At 32.9% G+C, this 14,119-nt stretch overlaps 1 protein-coding gene across 2 annotated transcripts; it reads right to left on the reverse strand.

Moving 5' to 3' along the window:
• Positions 1-5,455: 5,455 nt before the first annotated feature.
• LOC112741073 (ABC transporter C family member 5) lies at positions 5,456-13,897 on the reverse strand. Of its 2 annotated transcripts, none has more exons than XM_072216117.1 (11): positions 13,561-13,897; positions 10,721-12,849; positions 10,314-10,634; positions 10,147-10,233; positions 8,684-9,364; positions 8,420-8,584; positions 7,761-8,270; positions 7,316-7,621; positions 6,714-6,777; positions 6,391-6,630; positions 5,456-6,046 (listed from the first exon to the last, which is right to left on the reverse strand). In XM_072216117.1, the coding sequence occupies exons 2-11, from the start codon at positions 12,827-12,829 to the stop codon at positions 5,934-5,936; spliced, it is 4,596 nt and encodes a 1,531-aa protein (XP_072072218.1). In that variant the 5' UTR covers positions 12,830-12,849; positions 13,561-13,897; the 3' UTR covers positions 5,456-5,933. The 2 variants fall into 2 exon arrangements, with proteins under 2 accessions (XP_072072218.1, XP_072072224.1); XM_072216123.1 differs by lacking the exon at positions 13,561-13,897 and adding an exon at positions 13,308-13,376.
• Positions 13,898-14,119: the final 222 nt, after the last annotated feature.

The following is a 14,119-nucleotide window of genomic DNA, read 5'->3' on the forward strand; positions in this document are numbered from 1 at the left end:
CTTCATATACAGTAATTTTTGAATTATAATTGTCACATAATTATACTTGAATATTATTTAATTTTAGATATTTTATAGGTAATATTCATTATCACATGAATTATTATCATTACTCAATAATAATAATAATAATAATAATAATAATAATAATAATAATAATAATAATAATAATAATAATAATAATAATAATAATAATAATCTCATTTCGTATGTAATAATTTTATTAGTATGTATTCACAGTTTTAATCAATATATAATAATATTATTATTATATGGACATAAAATTAATTAGTTAACAAATTGAATTTAGCTTATGGATTTTTATTTTCTACTCAAATTTTTAATCATTAGTGATTTTATTTTTTATATTTACCGTAAATTTTGACTATAAAAAAATTAGTTTTGATTGTTTTCTATTTTATTTATTTACAATCATAATTAAATTTGATATAATTATAGTAATATAAAGCTGCTTCATATATAGCAATAATATTATAAAAAATATTATTGCACGATTGTAGAATAAAAAATAATCATATATATAAAACGAAATAATTATAACAAAAAAAATTAATACATGTGATTTAAATATTTTTAATAGCTGGTAACATGGAGTTTAAAGAAATATAATTCATATATTTTTTTATTTATATATATGTATATAATTATATATATATATAATTATTTAACAAAATTAATATATACGTATATATAAATAAAAAAATTATTATAATTTCTGAAAATTATACATGAATTTTTTTTTTCAAATAAATTTATTTTAATTATATTACAATTAGCTCATGAATAATGCATGATTATATTAATTTAAGAAAATATCTTCATTATAATTATATCAAATTAATATTTAATAAGTTATTAAACTACTTATAAATCATCGATATTTTTAATCATTCTAATTATATCAATTGATATAGTTCTAATTCTCATTCAAGTGCAATAATTTTATTAGGAGATAATTGATGCACACATTAATAGTGACCTACTCATTTAATTTGATATCAATTAGTGGATAACAACAACAACAATAATAATAATAATAATAATAATAATAAAGTCTACACGGTACATGTATTATATTTTAAAAAGGTAAAATATATTTTAAAAAATTAGAGTATTAATAATCAATTATGATTAATATCAATATCAATAATTAATTTTTATAATTATTTTTTGTACTACTAAAGGCTACATATAGTGTTTTTCTTTTTTAGAATAAAAAAGGTTTCATAACATTTTTGTAAAGTTATATCGTATGAACAAAAGATTAATTAGATAACAAATTGAATTTTAATTAATATGTTTTATTTTCTGCTCATATTTTTTCATTAATTATTTTACTTTTTATATTTACAGTAATATTGAATGTAAAAAAAGAGTAATATTCAATGTTATCTATTTTATTTATTTAGATTCATAATTAGGATTAATAATAACATGATAGTATAATTTTACGTTGTATAACATAATAATGAAATGTAGCAATTTATGTATGCTTCCTATATAGCAATAATATTATATATATTTATATATCTCCTCTTTTAGCTCTTTCCTAAAAATATTGGCATATAATTAATATCCATAACATATATATTGAGTAAGTATCTCCATTGAAAATATTTGTTAACTATTACCGTGTATAATTAGTGTGTGTGTGTGCATATATATATATATATATATATATATATATATATATATATATATATATATATATATATATATATATATATATATATATATATATAAGGATTAATAGTGAATTGTTACAATTATTTATCATCTAAAAAATTCGTACATCAGATATAGAACTTCTTCTGTTTATTATTTTTCATACCTAAAGAATACTAACTACGATTCTATCAATAGTATTACCTATGATAGATTATGTAATGAAAAAGTTTGAAAAATAAAGTCAAGAATTATAAGGTTATGAAAAGTCTCATCCAAATTTGACAAGAACAACACGACTTACATAGAAATGGTTCTTATGGATGATAAGATAAGTTGATTATTTTCCATGATTCTTTCAAGTGATGCCAGGTCCATTTTATAAATATTTTTTGTTTATATTTTAAGTTTATTTGATAAATAAACCCTTGCACGAATTAAAAACAGTATGATTTTATAGATTTATAAGTACGTGCTAATAGCCTTTATATTTAATTTGTTTTAGAGTGTGATAATAGCCAATATGTTTGTTGGTAGATTTAACTATTACTATATTATTTATGATCACATTCAGTATATATGTCTGATTTATTGGAGAAAGTAGATTATTAAAATCGATTAATAACTATTTTAGAGTTAATTCAATTAATACTAAATTTAAAAAAAAACAAACAATGCATAATATATTAATTTTTATTAATCAAATTATTATAATTTAAATTAATTTTAAAAAATAATTTAAAATTATAATTTCAATCTTATCACGTGCATGACACGGGTAATTACACTTGTACAAATAAAAAACTAAAAAATAGAATCCAATAAATTTGTAACATACAAATACATTGAATTTATATTCCTATATTTATTATATCTTACCGTTATAAATAATACAATAAATTTATAACCGCAACAATTAATTTATTAATTTTTATAAATAACTCACTAAAGGTAATAAATATCCATATTACAAATGTCATAATAATATTATTAATCATAATAAATTTTACGTTATAAGTATTTAAATTCCATACCATTTAAAATACATATATAAGTCTCTTATCACTATTCCTTCACATAACATCAAATTTAGCACAAAAAATTTATTTCAGAACTGCACATTTCAAACTTACTCAATAGAGCATCATTCTTTCAGAGCAGAACGATTAGAAATCGAATAACTATCCAAGATCTAATGGCCATACAATGAGAATCTTATGATCAGGTATGACAAAAAAAAATCACAACATGCATCATACATTCATACTTACTCAAATACTATATACCTAATGATAACATAAATTGAATATTGGAATAGGAAAAGATCTTCACAATTTCAGCAACTATAAATGAAATTGATGACAAATTAGGATGGAACTATGTTAAATGTAAAAAGCGTCAGAAGAAAGCATATAAAAAAAAAGAAACAACTACATTTGTGGCACATGTAATCAAACACCACAATATCCAACAATAAGGTAACTCTATATACTTTTCATAATCTCATCTATCAAATTATTAGTTGCTTACCCAATACTTATTTTAGGTTCAGAATTCAATTAAAGGTTTCAGATCAAAGTGTTATAATAACTTTTGTACTATTTGATAGCGACGCAAAAAAACCTATTGGGTATAACTGCTTCAAATCTAATGACATTTCAGAAAAATAATGATATTGAAGCACCACCCCATCAAGAGATTAAGGAGAGAGAAAACCATACAAATTCAAGACACATCTTCGGAAGAAGAACATACATACAAAGATGGAACCAAATAACACAATAGAGAGCTCATCAAACTCAATAATTCATAAAGAACATATCTTCACAAGAACCTATAACAAAAAGAAAAAAACAGCAACTCTAACAACCAACAAAAAAAATGAGGACTAGCGCCACATAAGATGACTAAGTCCATCAATTAAAACAAATGCAAAAATCAAACCACCAATAAAAATGTCACTTTGTATAACTCCAACATCCAAATCTTTTGTACTACAAATTATTTAAAATAAAACACCTTTTAACTTTAACTTCAATTTACACATATTTAATTTTTTTTCTAGAAAACATAATAATTTTTAATATTTATTATATACTATCATTAATTTACCGTCCCGCGCATCGCGCGGGTCTCATTCTAGTTAGAGTAATTGCAAGTACTCATAATTATTTCTTTCATCCCAAAGTAAAAAGTACTTAGAACCAAAATGGTATAGAGAAACAGGATGAATTTTTACTCTTAATAGACCTATAGCAAGTATATTATTGCTAAAGTATTTAATCATGGGATATTTTTGATAGAATCTACCTATATAAGTGTGAACTGAGGCTGGTTTTCGGAGTTAAGATTTTATTCTTAAAGCGCTCACGAAAGGATACAAGACACAAGGCCATGTAGTATACTAAGTGTGTCATATTTAATATAACATCTACATGATACCGAAATTTTATGTGCTATTAATGCACACTTGTTCATATGAGTTAAATGGTTCAAAATTTGTCTACCATTTTAAATTCGGAGTGAATATCACTAGTTACTAGATAAGGGTTCAAATCGCAGGATACCTCTATTGAAAGCATAAAACTTCCAGAATGATAGGATTGAAAAGAAATTTTAAAAATAGTGAGGGATTGTGAGATATATTTTCAAAAATATGTAAAAAGCTATTTTGAAGAGTTACATCTCTACATAGAGTTGTGACTTATTTTGAAAAGTTAAAAGTTATAACTATTTGAAAAACCATGTCTGTTGAGTACGTAGTTGCATGTACGTAACTACATGTTGCATGTACTCTATACCTATAAATTTTCCTCGTTTCATTATTGCTGAAAATCCATTTCAACACTTTCTTGATGCACATAAGAAAGAATAGAAAATATTATTCTGTAAATTATCATTTAGTGTAAGGATTGACTATGTGAGTGCATAAACAAGTCAAGTGTTCTTTATTGTATCGAAATTCACAGTAACCCATTTTGCACACCACATCGATGGGGCGAATTAAGTCTAAAGGAAAGTGTGTGTAATACAAATCTTAAAGAGTTGCGCTATTTGATTCACTATTCCTTTCTATGATAACTCACACACTCACAGCAGCTCAGATCAGCGCCATTGAAGATTATGAGAAAAAGAAGAAGGGTCTTTGTTTGTGAGGGAAGATGGGGAGAAGTTGGGGTTTCAACGATATGGAGAGAGACACCAGACCACGTCATTCCACACAAAAGACGCGCCAAATCCAATGGCCAACAATGGACGGAAAGTGTCTTAGAGAATACTATGAGTCTTGGAGTGCAACTTTAAATACGCATTTGAGTAACTATTGATTACTTTGAGACTCATAAAAATTTCAAGAACTATTTTGAGGCTTGACTCATAGTTTACTTGTCCATTTAAATAAGTGTCGAAAATTTGAATTATGTCTTGTACATGTAATAGCTCATTAACCAATGATAATTCTTTAATTAAAACTCAATTGGCAATAGATTAATCCTTGACCTACACATATAAAAAAAAACTAACAAAATACTATATTAAGTATACATAAAAAATCAATTACCAAATAAAAAATCAATTACCAAATCAATCACTCGAATAGAATATATATTAGAATACAAAATACATATTAAAAATAACTTACAATAAGACATGTATTCATTCACAAATATATGATAGCTATTTACCGACTAATTTTTTGTGTGCACATACTATTTTTGAACAAAATATATGAAAAAAGAAAAAGAACTTAAGTAATAAGTAATAACCAATATGAAAAAACTCCAATCTACAACGGCTTTAACACTGAAAAATGTTACAAGAAAATGTGGGATACACAAACTAGTGTCAACTCTGCTTTCCAGCTAAGCAAAATCCTAATGCCTCATTCTAAAAGCTACTTTTATATAACATTATTGAACCCAATTCAAACCCATCTTTCTTTCTTGATCATCTAAGTTTATGTTACAAAGAATGCCAACCATGCACATTTCTTCAAGGGAATGAATCAACTAATACTTTCAAAGTGGAAACTAATTTTGCTCTCATTGGAGTGCTTGGTCGAAGAGGAGGCATGCAACGTGTGCTCCTTCATTTTCGTCTGTGCACGAGCCGAAATGCGGCAGCTACCGTAGCAACCGAGGCATCTCGAGTTTCAACTTCCAAAATGTGTTGAGCTCTTGCTGCCACTGCCCCAAAGATTCTAATGATCTTTGGGGGCACTAACCCGCAGGCGGGAAATATTACCTTATTTAGAAATCTGGTATGCCACTCGACCGTGATGAATACTCGCTTACCAACTTTAGGAACATGGATGACCTATCCTCTAATAGCCGTGATGGAGTGTCAAATTCTGTGACCCGGCCTGTAAAAAACATTGAAAAATTAACTCCATGAGCAAAAATCTGGCGTTAACAAAGTTGAGTCGCAAGGTGATGAAGTATTTTTATTTTCTCGATAAATGCAAGGCAATCAAATATAAATAATTAATTCTCCTAAATGATTTAGCTTACTTCATTTTTCACATGAAATTTACTTTATTGGAAAACCTCTCAGTTGCAAATAAAAAAGGAAAAATGTGTGGATGAGATGTCAACATCTGACTGCAAGAAATTTTCATTTTGCGATACCACAGAATACAAAGCCTAAGGTCACGGTGCATAAAATATTTAAAAAAAATGACCAAAGAAAAGCATGCAAAATACGCACCATCACTGAGAACCAGAACTAGATCACTGTCAATAACTGTAGGAATACGATGTGCAATAGTACAAACAGTGCAGTCTCTGAACTCTTCTCGAATAATCTTTTGGATAAGATTATCAGTAGCAGAATCAACCGATGCCGTTGCTTCATCAAGTACAAGTATCTTTGACTGTTTAAGTAGCGCTCGGCCTAGAGCAACAAGTTGTCGTTGCCCTACACTCCAATTATCTCCATTTTCTAGAACTGCAAATTCAAAGTACATCTAACTTATCTTTTTGTGGGGTTGAGAAAGAAGATTAATCACTTTTCAAATCTTGGCTTCTTACCCGGCGTATCAAGCTTTTGTCCTTTTGATCGAATAACCTCTCCAAGCTGAGACTTATCCAGTGCCTGTTAAAACATAAACTCAAACCAATCAAACAGAGCACAACCAACTTTAAAAAAAAAAAAAAAAGCAAGAAAAAAGCCGTACTTTGAAAGATAAAGGTTTGTTGGACTATTCTCTTATACCATGTCTGCCTAAGAGCAAAAATGTAAAACACATATAGAAAGAGTAAACCACAAGAACAACAAAGACCAAGCCTTAGGGCAGGCGCATCTGCGAGTTGAGATCTTGGAGGGGAAGGGAATGCCTTGCTGAGTAGAGTCTGTTTTACTCTTCTTTCCCTTCTCTTCCCTCCCTTTTCCCTCCAAGATTCCAATTCACAGACACGACCTTAGAGGATCCGCGGATGAGACGTTGCCATAGTATTGTGCCATTAGGCAACACAAAAGATGGCAAAAAGGAAATGAAAGTGAAAGAAAAAAAAAAAGAGAAAAGAAAAAAAAAACACGAGATCTTGATTCTTTGGATTTAGAGCAAACAAAGCCCTTAGGGAAATAGCTTAAATACCAAAGACATAAATGGAACTATCCAAGCAATACTAACCTCCCAAATCGCTTTATCTGAGTGCTCCTCAAGAGGATCAAGATTGCCTCGTATTGTGCCTTCAAATAAGGTTGGATCTTGTGGTATTATACTCAGACGGCTTCGAAGGTCATGGAGGCCAATTGTTGAAATATTGATGTTGTCAATAATGATACTCCCCGTGGATGGTTCAACCAATCGAAATAATGCCTGAATCAAAGTAGATTTGCCACTGCCAGTACGTCCGACTATTCCAATCTTCTTCCCACCAGGAAATGTACATGATATTCCACGAAGCACCAATGGAAGATTTTCCTTGTATCGTATCTTCAAGAAGAAAAATCACATTAAAAGATAAAATTAAGATGACCAAAGAAAAATCAAAATATAATAAGTTTGGACTTCTTAATACAGGACAGAAACAAAAATTCAAGAAGCATACTTAATGCAAAACTAAACTGGATACCTTCAAATCAACTATTTGGATTGTTCCATTCTCGGGCCATGAGGACGGAGGACGAGAATCATCAACAATTGCAGGTGCTTCACTAGGAACTTGGCTGTACTGATAAATCCTTTCGATAGATATAATTTTGTTTTCAAGTTTGCAAAAGCTAAGTATCCACCGAGATAGACGTCCATTCAAATTCAGGCCATACGTCACGGCAAGTCCAGCCATGCTGGGGTCAATACTTCCATGGGGAACACTCACAAGTAGTACCATACAGAAAGCAAACACAAAAGTGGAGAGTAATTCCATGCGCAAGCATAGCCACTCAATAGCTGCAAGGCTGCAAAAGAATGGCCGTGCAAAACAATCCAAAAGGTAAAGGTTCCTCTTCATGAACCTTTTTTCTTGTCCAAAACCTCTGATGGTGGCTGCTCCCGCAATTGATTCACCGAAAAGATGTATTATTGGAGATTTTTGGATGCTTACAATTCGTACCAGTTCCCTTGAGGAAGCCATGTAGTATTTCTGTGACGGAATTAGTAGAAGGTCAAAAATCATTCATTAGATGATAGCACAAGATACTCGGATAAAATAAAATAAACCTTTATGGTACACAGCATGTCCTTTTTCAAAAGCAGATTGAAACAAAAATTGAAGATATAAACTATAATTACCTGCATCCACAAACAAGCAATAGCCATTGGGATAACCAGGAGCAAAACTTGCCATGTAACTGTTGTCATTACAGCAACAATTCCTATGAGCTGTATTGTTGTTGAAGCAAACCCTCCGAGTCGAAAAGGAATGTCGAGATCCACAACACTTTGATCAACAGAAACCTGGTATATACATACAACCCATTACATAATGCACGCCACACATTTATGGACAAACAAAACTAAGGAGGCACAAAAAGTCGAAAACCAAGATTAACTCACCCGATTCAGGACCCTTCCAGATGGTGTAGAGTCAAAGAAAGACATTGGTGCACGGAAAATACTTCTGAGCATGCTGAAAAATAATTTTTGCGCAGCAGCAAGACCAAATGTAGCTACCAGAACAGCCCTTACAAATATAAACAATGAGCTGCCAAAAGCAAGGGCCATGTACACGAGAAGAAGCTCAGTTGGAGTTACTTTTGGCTCGTCTCCAGCGGTTTGAGGATTTGCCCAAGCCATCCACCAGTTACTAGCAATCTGAAGGAACTGAAATAATGATTGTGCCATAATTATGAGCGGAATCAGTAAGCCTTTATATGCTGCAGCCATGTACGACAAGTAAACCTTCATGTTCACTCGACCTCTAACCCTCTCCTCTTCTTGAACAAGTTGTTTTTTCCTTGAGCGCTTTGCCTTTTTCTCCTTGATTGCCTTCTGATCGGATGATCCCTCTTGCACTTCTTTTGCTAGACCATCAATGTCGAGTGAAGCAGAGGATCTCTTTTCTGTCATAATAGATCTATCTGGGGACATGTTTTCATCTGATTCATCTGAGTGAGAAGGAATATCCATAGCCTCTATTGCTTCATGATGAGCTGAAACTAGAGTCTTAAAATCTGTTCCAGCTTGTAGAAGCTCATCATATTTTCCTGCCTGTATGATTTGTCCTTCTTTAAGAACCTTCAAATGCAGAAAAAAAAAAAGAAAAAAAATGAGAAAAATTACTTTTTTCACTTTGTATCAACCACATGATCATAGTCAGATAATTCAAACAGGATTCCACCTAGTCATTCAACAAATTAATAATCTTTGCAGACAGAGATAGATTACAAATGTAGGCAGCAAAATCGATCAGGATCAAGCAATACAGCTTATTTTAATTCAAAAAGAAAAGATTATTGAAAGTATCGGCAATGCATTCAATTACCATAACGGCCAATTGTTACGAGTTTGACTCAGGAGGAAGCTGCAGTAAAACAGAACAGTAGGCAGGAGTTCCGTAATTAAATAGAAAATCACTCCTGAGCCTTCCTGTGCACAGATCAATTTAACACAGTCAATCTTAAAACTGATTGCTGTGATGTTTTATATATGTTTCGATATCATATCCCTGAAGTAGCAAGATATGACAGTATGTATTGTGTACTTCTCAAATTCTACTTTCAATTTTCATTCGAAGTGTAACTAAAAAATAAGAGGGACAAAACCTGTAACCCAAACCAAAGGTTTGTGAATTCTAATCCGAAAAGAACAAATGCATCACACTAAAATAGGAGAAAGCAACTGCAACCCCTGATCATGCAGGGAATATATATCTCTCAAATGCAAAAGATTTTAATATAGTTCAAAATAAATAATTAAATTAAAACAAAAAACACCTGAATGAAGTGTATTATTCAACATAGGAAGCTTCCTACAGCTATGAATGAGTTAATGTGCAACAAAATACCATTTGGCCATACCAGTATCAGATCAGCAGCAGGCAGAAATTCAACTTGATGCGTCACAAAAATGACTGTTTTTTTGGCTAATGCTGTCAATACATACTCCTGCAATCACATTGTCATCGATTAAACCATATCTAATTCATGTAATAAGAAACATTAATTCAGTAATTAAGAAAACTAACCCTGAACAAATCCGATCCGGTGTGGGCATCAACTGCACTAAAGGGATCATCAAGGAGATAAATATCAGCATCTTGATAAAGTGCTCGTGCAAGCTGAACCCGCTGCTTCTGGCCACCACTGAGGTTTATACCTCTATCACCGATAATTGTTTGGTCTCCATGTGAGAAAAGCTCTAGGTCCTTCTTCAGTGAACAAGCATGAATAACCTTCTTGTACCTTGGTTTGTCCATCGCATTTCCAAAGAGGATATTTTCTTCTATATTTCCTGTCTGTATCCATGCTGATTGGGAGACATATGCAGCAGTGCCACATACTTTAACCTGAGAAATAAACAATGAATCATGTAAAAACTGTACTGTATATATATATATGCCACTGAATTTAGAGATAAAGAACAGAAACATACTTCACCCGAAAGCTTAGGAATCTCTCCAAGGATGCAAGAAAGGAAGCTTGATTTCCCAGAACCAACCATGCCACAAACAGCCACACGCATGCCCTTTTCGACTTTCATATGTATTCCTGACAGTGTAGGCCTAGACAAAGAAGGGTCCCAGCAGAAGACACCATCCTTGATCTCTACGGCAGTGTCAGTCATGCCTGGTGGCAAGACGATAGTTGCATCTTCCTGCAATTCTTCGTCCTGCAGAAAACTAGTTATCCGATCAAGCGAAACTTTTGTCTGAGCCATCGTTGACACCAAGTCCGGAAAGTTTCTCAGAGGTTCTTGGAGGATCCGAAATGTAGCCAGGGCAGAAAGGACACCGCCTGCTGTCAGCTGACCACCCAACAATATGCAAGTAGCAAAAGTGACTGCCGACACAAAAATCGGGGAGCTCCAGAATATGAAGGTTATGAAAGCCTGAGAATAGAGCGCTTTCCTCAGCCACTTGTATTCCGTTCCACGCATTTCCTCCAATTGTATACGATACCTGTCTTCCCAAGCTTGTAGCTTGAGAATCCTCATATTCCTTAAACTCTCTGATGTCTTTCTCATCCTTTCATCCTTAGCAGCCATCAATTTATCTTGGTAATTTTCTTGTATTCTAGCCACAGGAACAGTTACAACAATGGAAATTATTGTAGCAATCAATGTTGCAATGGCAGCTATTCCAACACTCTTGTACAAAATTAGAAGAGCAAGAACAATCTGCATCGGAAGCATCCACATGTCGTGAAGATACCAAGAGTAATCCCCTACCCTCTGAACATCAACAGCCATGTAATTGACAATCTCCCCACTTGTGTGACTTTGCTTGGCTGAGCTCGACAGCCTTAGCCCCTTTTGGTACACCATCGCCGTTAGCGCCGATCTGACATGCATCCCCAAGATGTCCACTCCTAGATACCACTGCCGAGTCGTCAGCGTCTCCACAAGCTTCGCAGCAAAGAATATTCCCGCGAGGACATAGCCTTCATGAGGAAAAGTCTCTATGCCACCCAAGTAATCAACAAAGTAACTTATCATATATGGACCAACATAAGCTACCAAAGTATTCAGACCTGCAAAGATAGCATTCACGGCTGCCTCCTTCCAAAACGACTTGAGAATCGCCCAAGCTAACAAAGGCTGCTTAGAGGGGTTTTCAGCCTTCAATCTCTCCCAATTTGAGTTCAAAATCTTATAACTAGTCTTGGCTCTATCCTTGGGTGCTACAAGGGGAATGTCCTTAAGCTCGAGGGGTCTCTTTGCACCAACGGAAAGAAGCGGATTCAGCCACGAAAGCGTGGCCAAGCTGAAAATTCCGGCATCTTTATATGGTGTAACCTTGAGACAACCCGTCTCCTCTTCAACAAGCAATGGCTCCTGAAGATCAGGGTCCACACAAACTTGTATACCGGTAACACCCCTAATTGCAACCACAGACAAGAATGCAAGTGCCGGAGTGACGGCGAAATTTGCAACTACGCGAGTGGAAAGGTATTTGGGACCTTCCATATAAAGACCTCTCACATCAACATACAAATTGCACAAACAGATAACAAAGGACAATAACCACCAAACCCTCAAGAGAAAAGGGAACTTATGAGAAACTTTGAGCTTGCATTGCAATGCTGAGAAGCTCAACACAAACCAAGCCAAACCTTGTGCAGCTGGCACAAATAGAAGGAACCAGTTCACATGTTTTCCATTTGCCCCATTTGAAATCAAAGAAACCCCATCGAAACCAAGCACCACAACTTGAACAAAAAGGACATAGAAACAAGAGAACACTGAGAACTTGAACATTGAACCTATTTGAACTTCACCATCAATGCCATTGTTTCCATTAATGGGGGTGGTGCTGGTGGCGATGCCGTTTTCCTTATTAATTCGAATCCGACCTTCGCACACACAAATCTTCCTCACGGATACAACAAAGAGGAACAACACAACAAGGGTAAGGTTCACGCAGATTGCAGCAAGTTCCAAAAATGGCAATCCTAGGATCGTGTCGGATAGAATCTCAGAGTCCGAGAAATGTTTTGATAATATTGAAGCTGAGATACTATTTAGAAAATCTGAACCCTCCATTATTTGTTTCAAAAAACACGCTGAGGAGAAAATGGAAGAAACCTTAGATAAAATAACAAGAAGGGCATTTCAGAGTCTAAAGAAACAAAGAAGAAGAAGAAGAAGAAACAAAATTGGTGTATCTCGAAGCAGATTCTATTGACACATTGCAAACTAAAAGAAAAAGAAAATGAGATTAGTTTTTACAACTAAATCAGAATAGAAATACTGAAATAGAGAACGGGTTGTAGTTGTGTCAGTTCTGTTATTTCCGTTCCCAGAAACAGAAAGAAACGAAGCGAGTTGTAAATTTGTAATCGTAAGTGGTGAGTCGCGAAATCAAAATCAGATTTTGATGTGGAAAACTGACACCCAATTGAGGAAAGTACAAAACTTTCGAATTGGGTGTTCTCTCAATAACCGTGTTTTGTTTTCCCCTTTCTGAAAATTGCCGAGGCAGCTATAAACCTAGCTTTTGGTTCAAACAACATTAACCAACCTCTTTTAACAGGAGAGGAGCAAATTTGTTCATGAACCACAACAATAATGTTATATTATATTATATATTAATGATAATATAAAACTATGGTGGTGTTATTGGTTGCTACTGGATCTCCTAATTGAATAGACTAAAAATATAATTTATTATAAATAATAATTTTATTTAAAAATTTATTATCAATCAACAAATTATTATATATTAAATTCATAATATTTATTTAAGTAGAGAAATAAATTAATATTTAACTCACCCAAATTGATTTGGTGGTGTTATTGTTGGCGAAAATTAATATCATATCATGTACTATAAATTTTATTATGATGATGATATTATAATAATTGAAGAGATTCTCTCTGTCCCTTTCTCTCTCTCTTCTGTCTCTCAGCTAAACAATGCTGTAGTTTGTTTTGTTTTGTTTTGTTGTGTGATGAAAAGAAGTTCCGTGAGAGAGTGAAGGACTTAGTTGTTTGTTACACTTTGCTCAAATTGAGGGACTGCTTGTTTTCTCTCTTAGCTTTCGGTGAGTGCTAAGAAACCTAAAAAAGGGGTCAAAGAGAAAAAGAAGGGACTTAGTTCAGTACGGAAGGGAAGAAATTCCATTTGTTGGTGGGATTTATAGTTTGAAGCCATCACATTCATTCTCAGCTCAGATTCTATAGTTATGGAAATATACCAATGGAGGTTTATTGCTTGATTTTGACATTTAATTTACATTTATTTGTTGTTCCCTAGTCCCCACCATTTGTGTCTATTGAGGATAGTTGGAGACAGGTGTTTGTTAAACAGAAATGGAAATTTGTTATCCAAAA

The sequence above is a fragment of the Arachis hypogaea genome, chromosome 2, assembly GCF_003086295.3.
Source record: "Arachis hypogaea cultivar Tifrunner chromosome 2, arahy.Tifrunner.gnm2.J5K5, whole genome shotgun sequence".
Taxonomy (NCBI): Eukaryota; Viridiplantae; Streptophyta; class Magnoliopsida; order Fabales; family Fabaceae; genus Arachis; species Arachis hypogaea.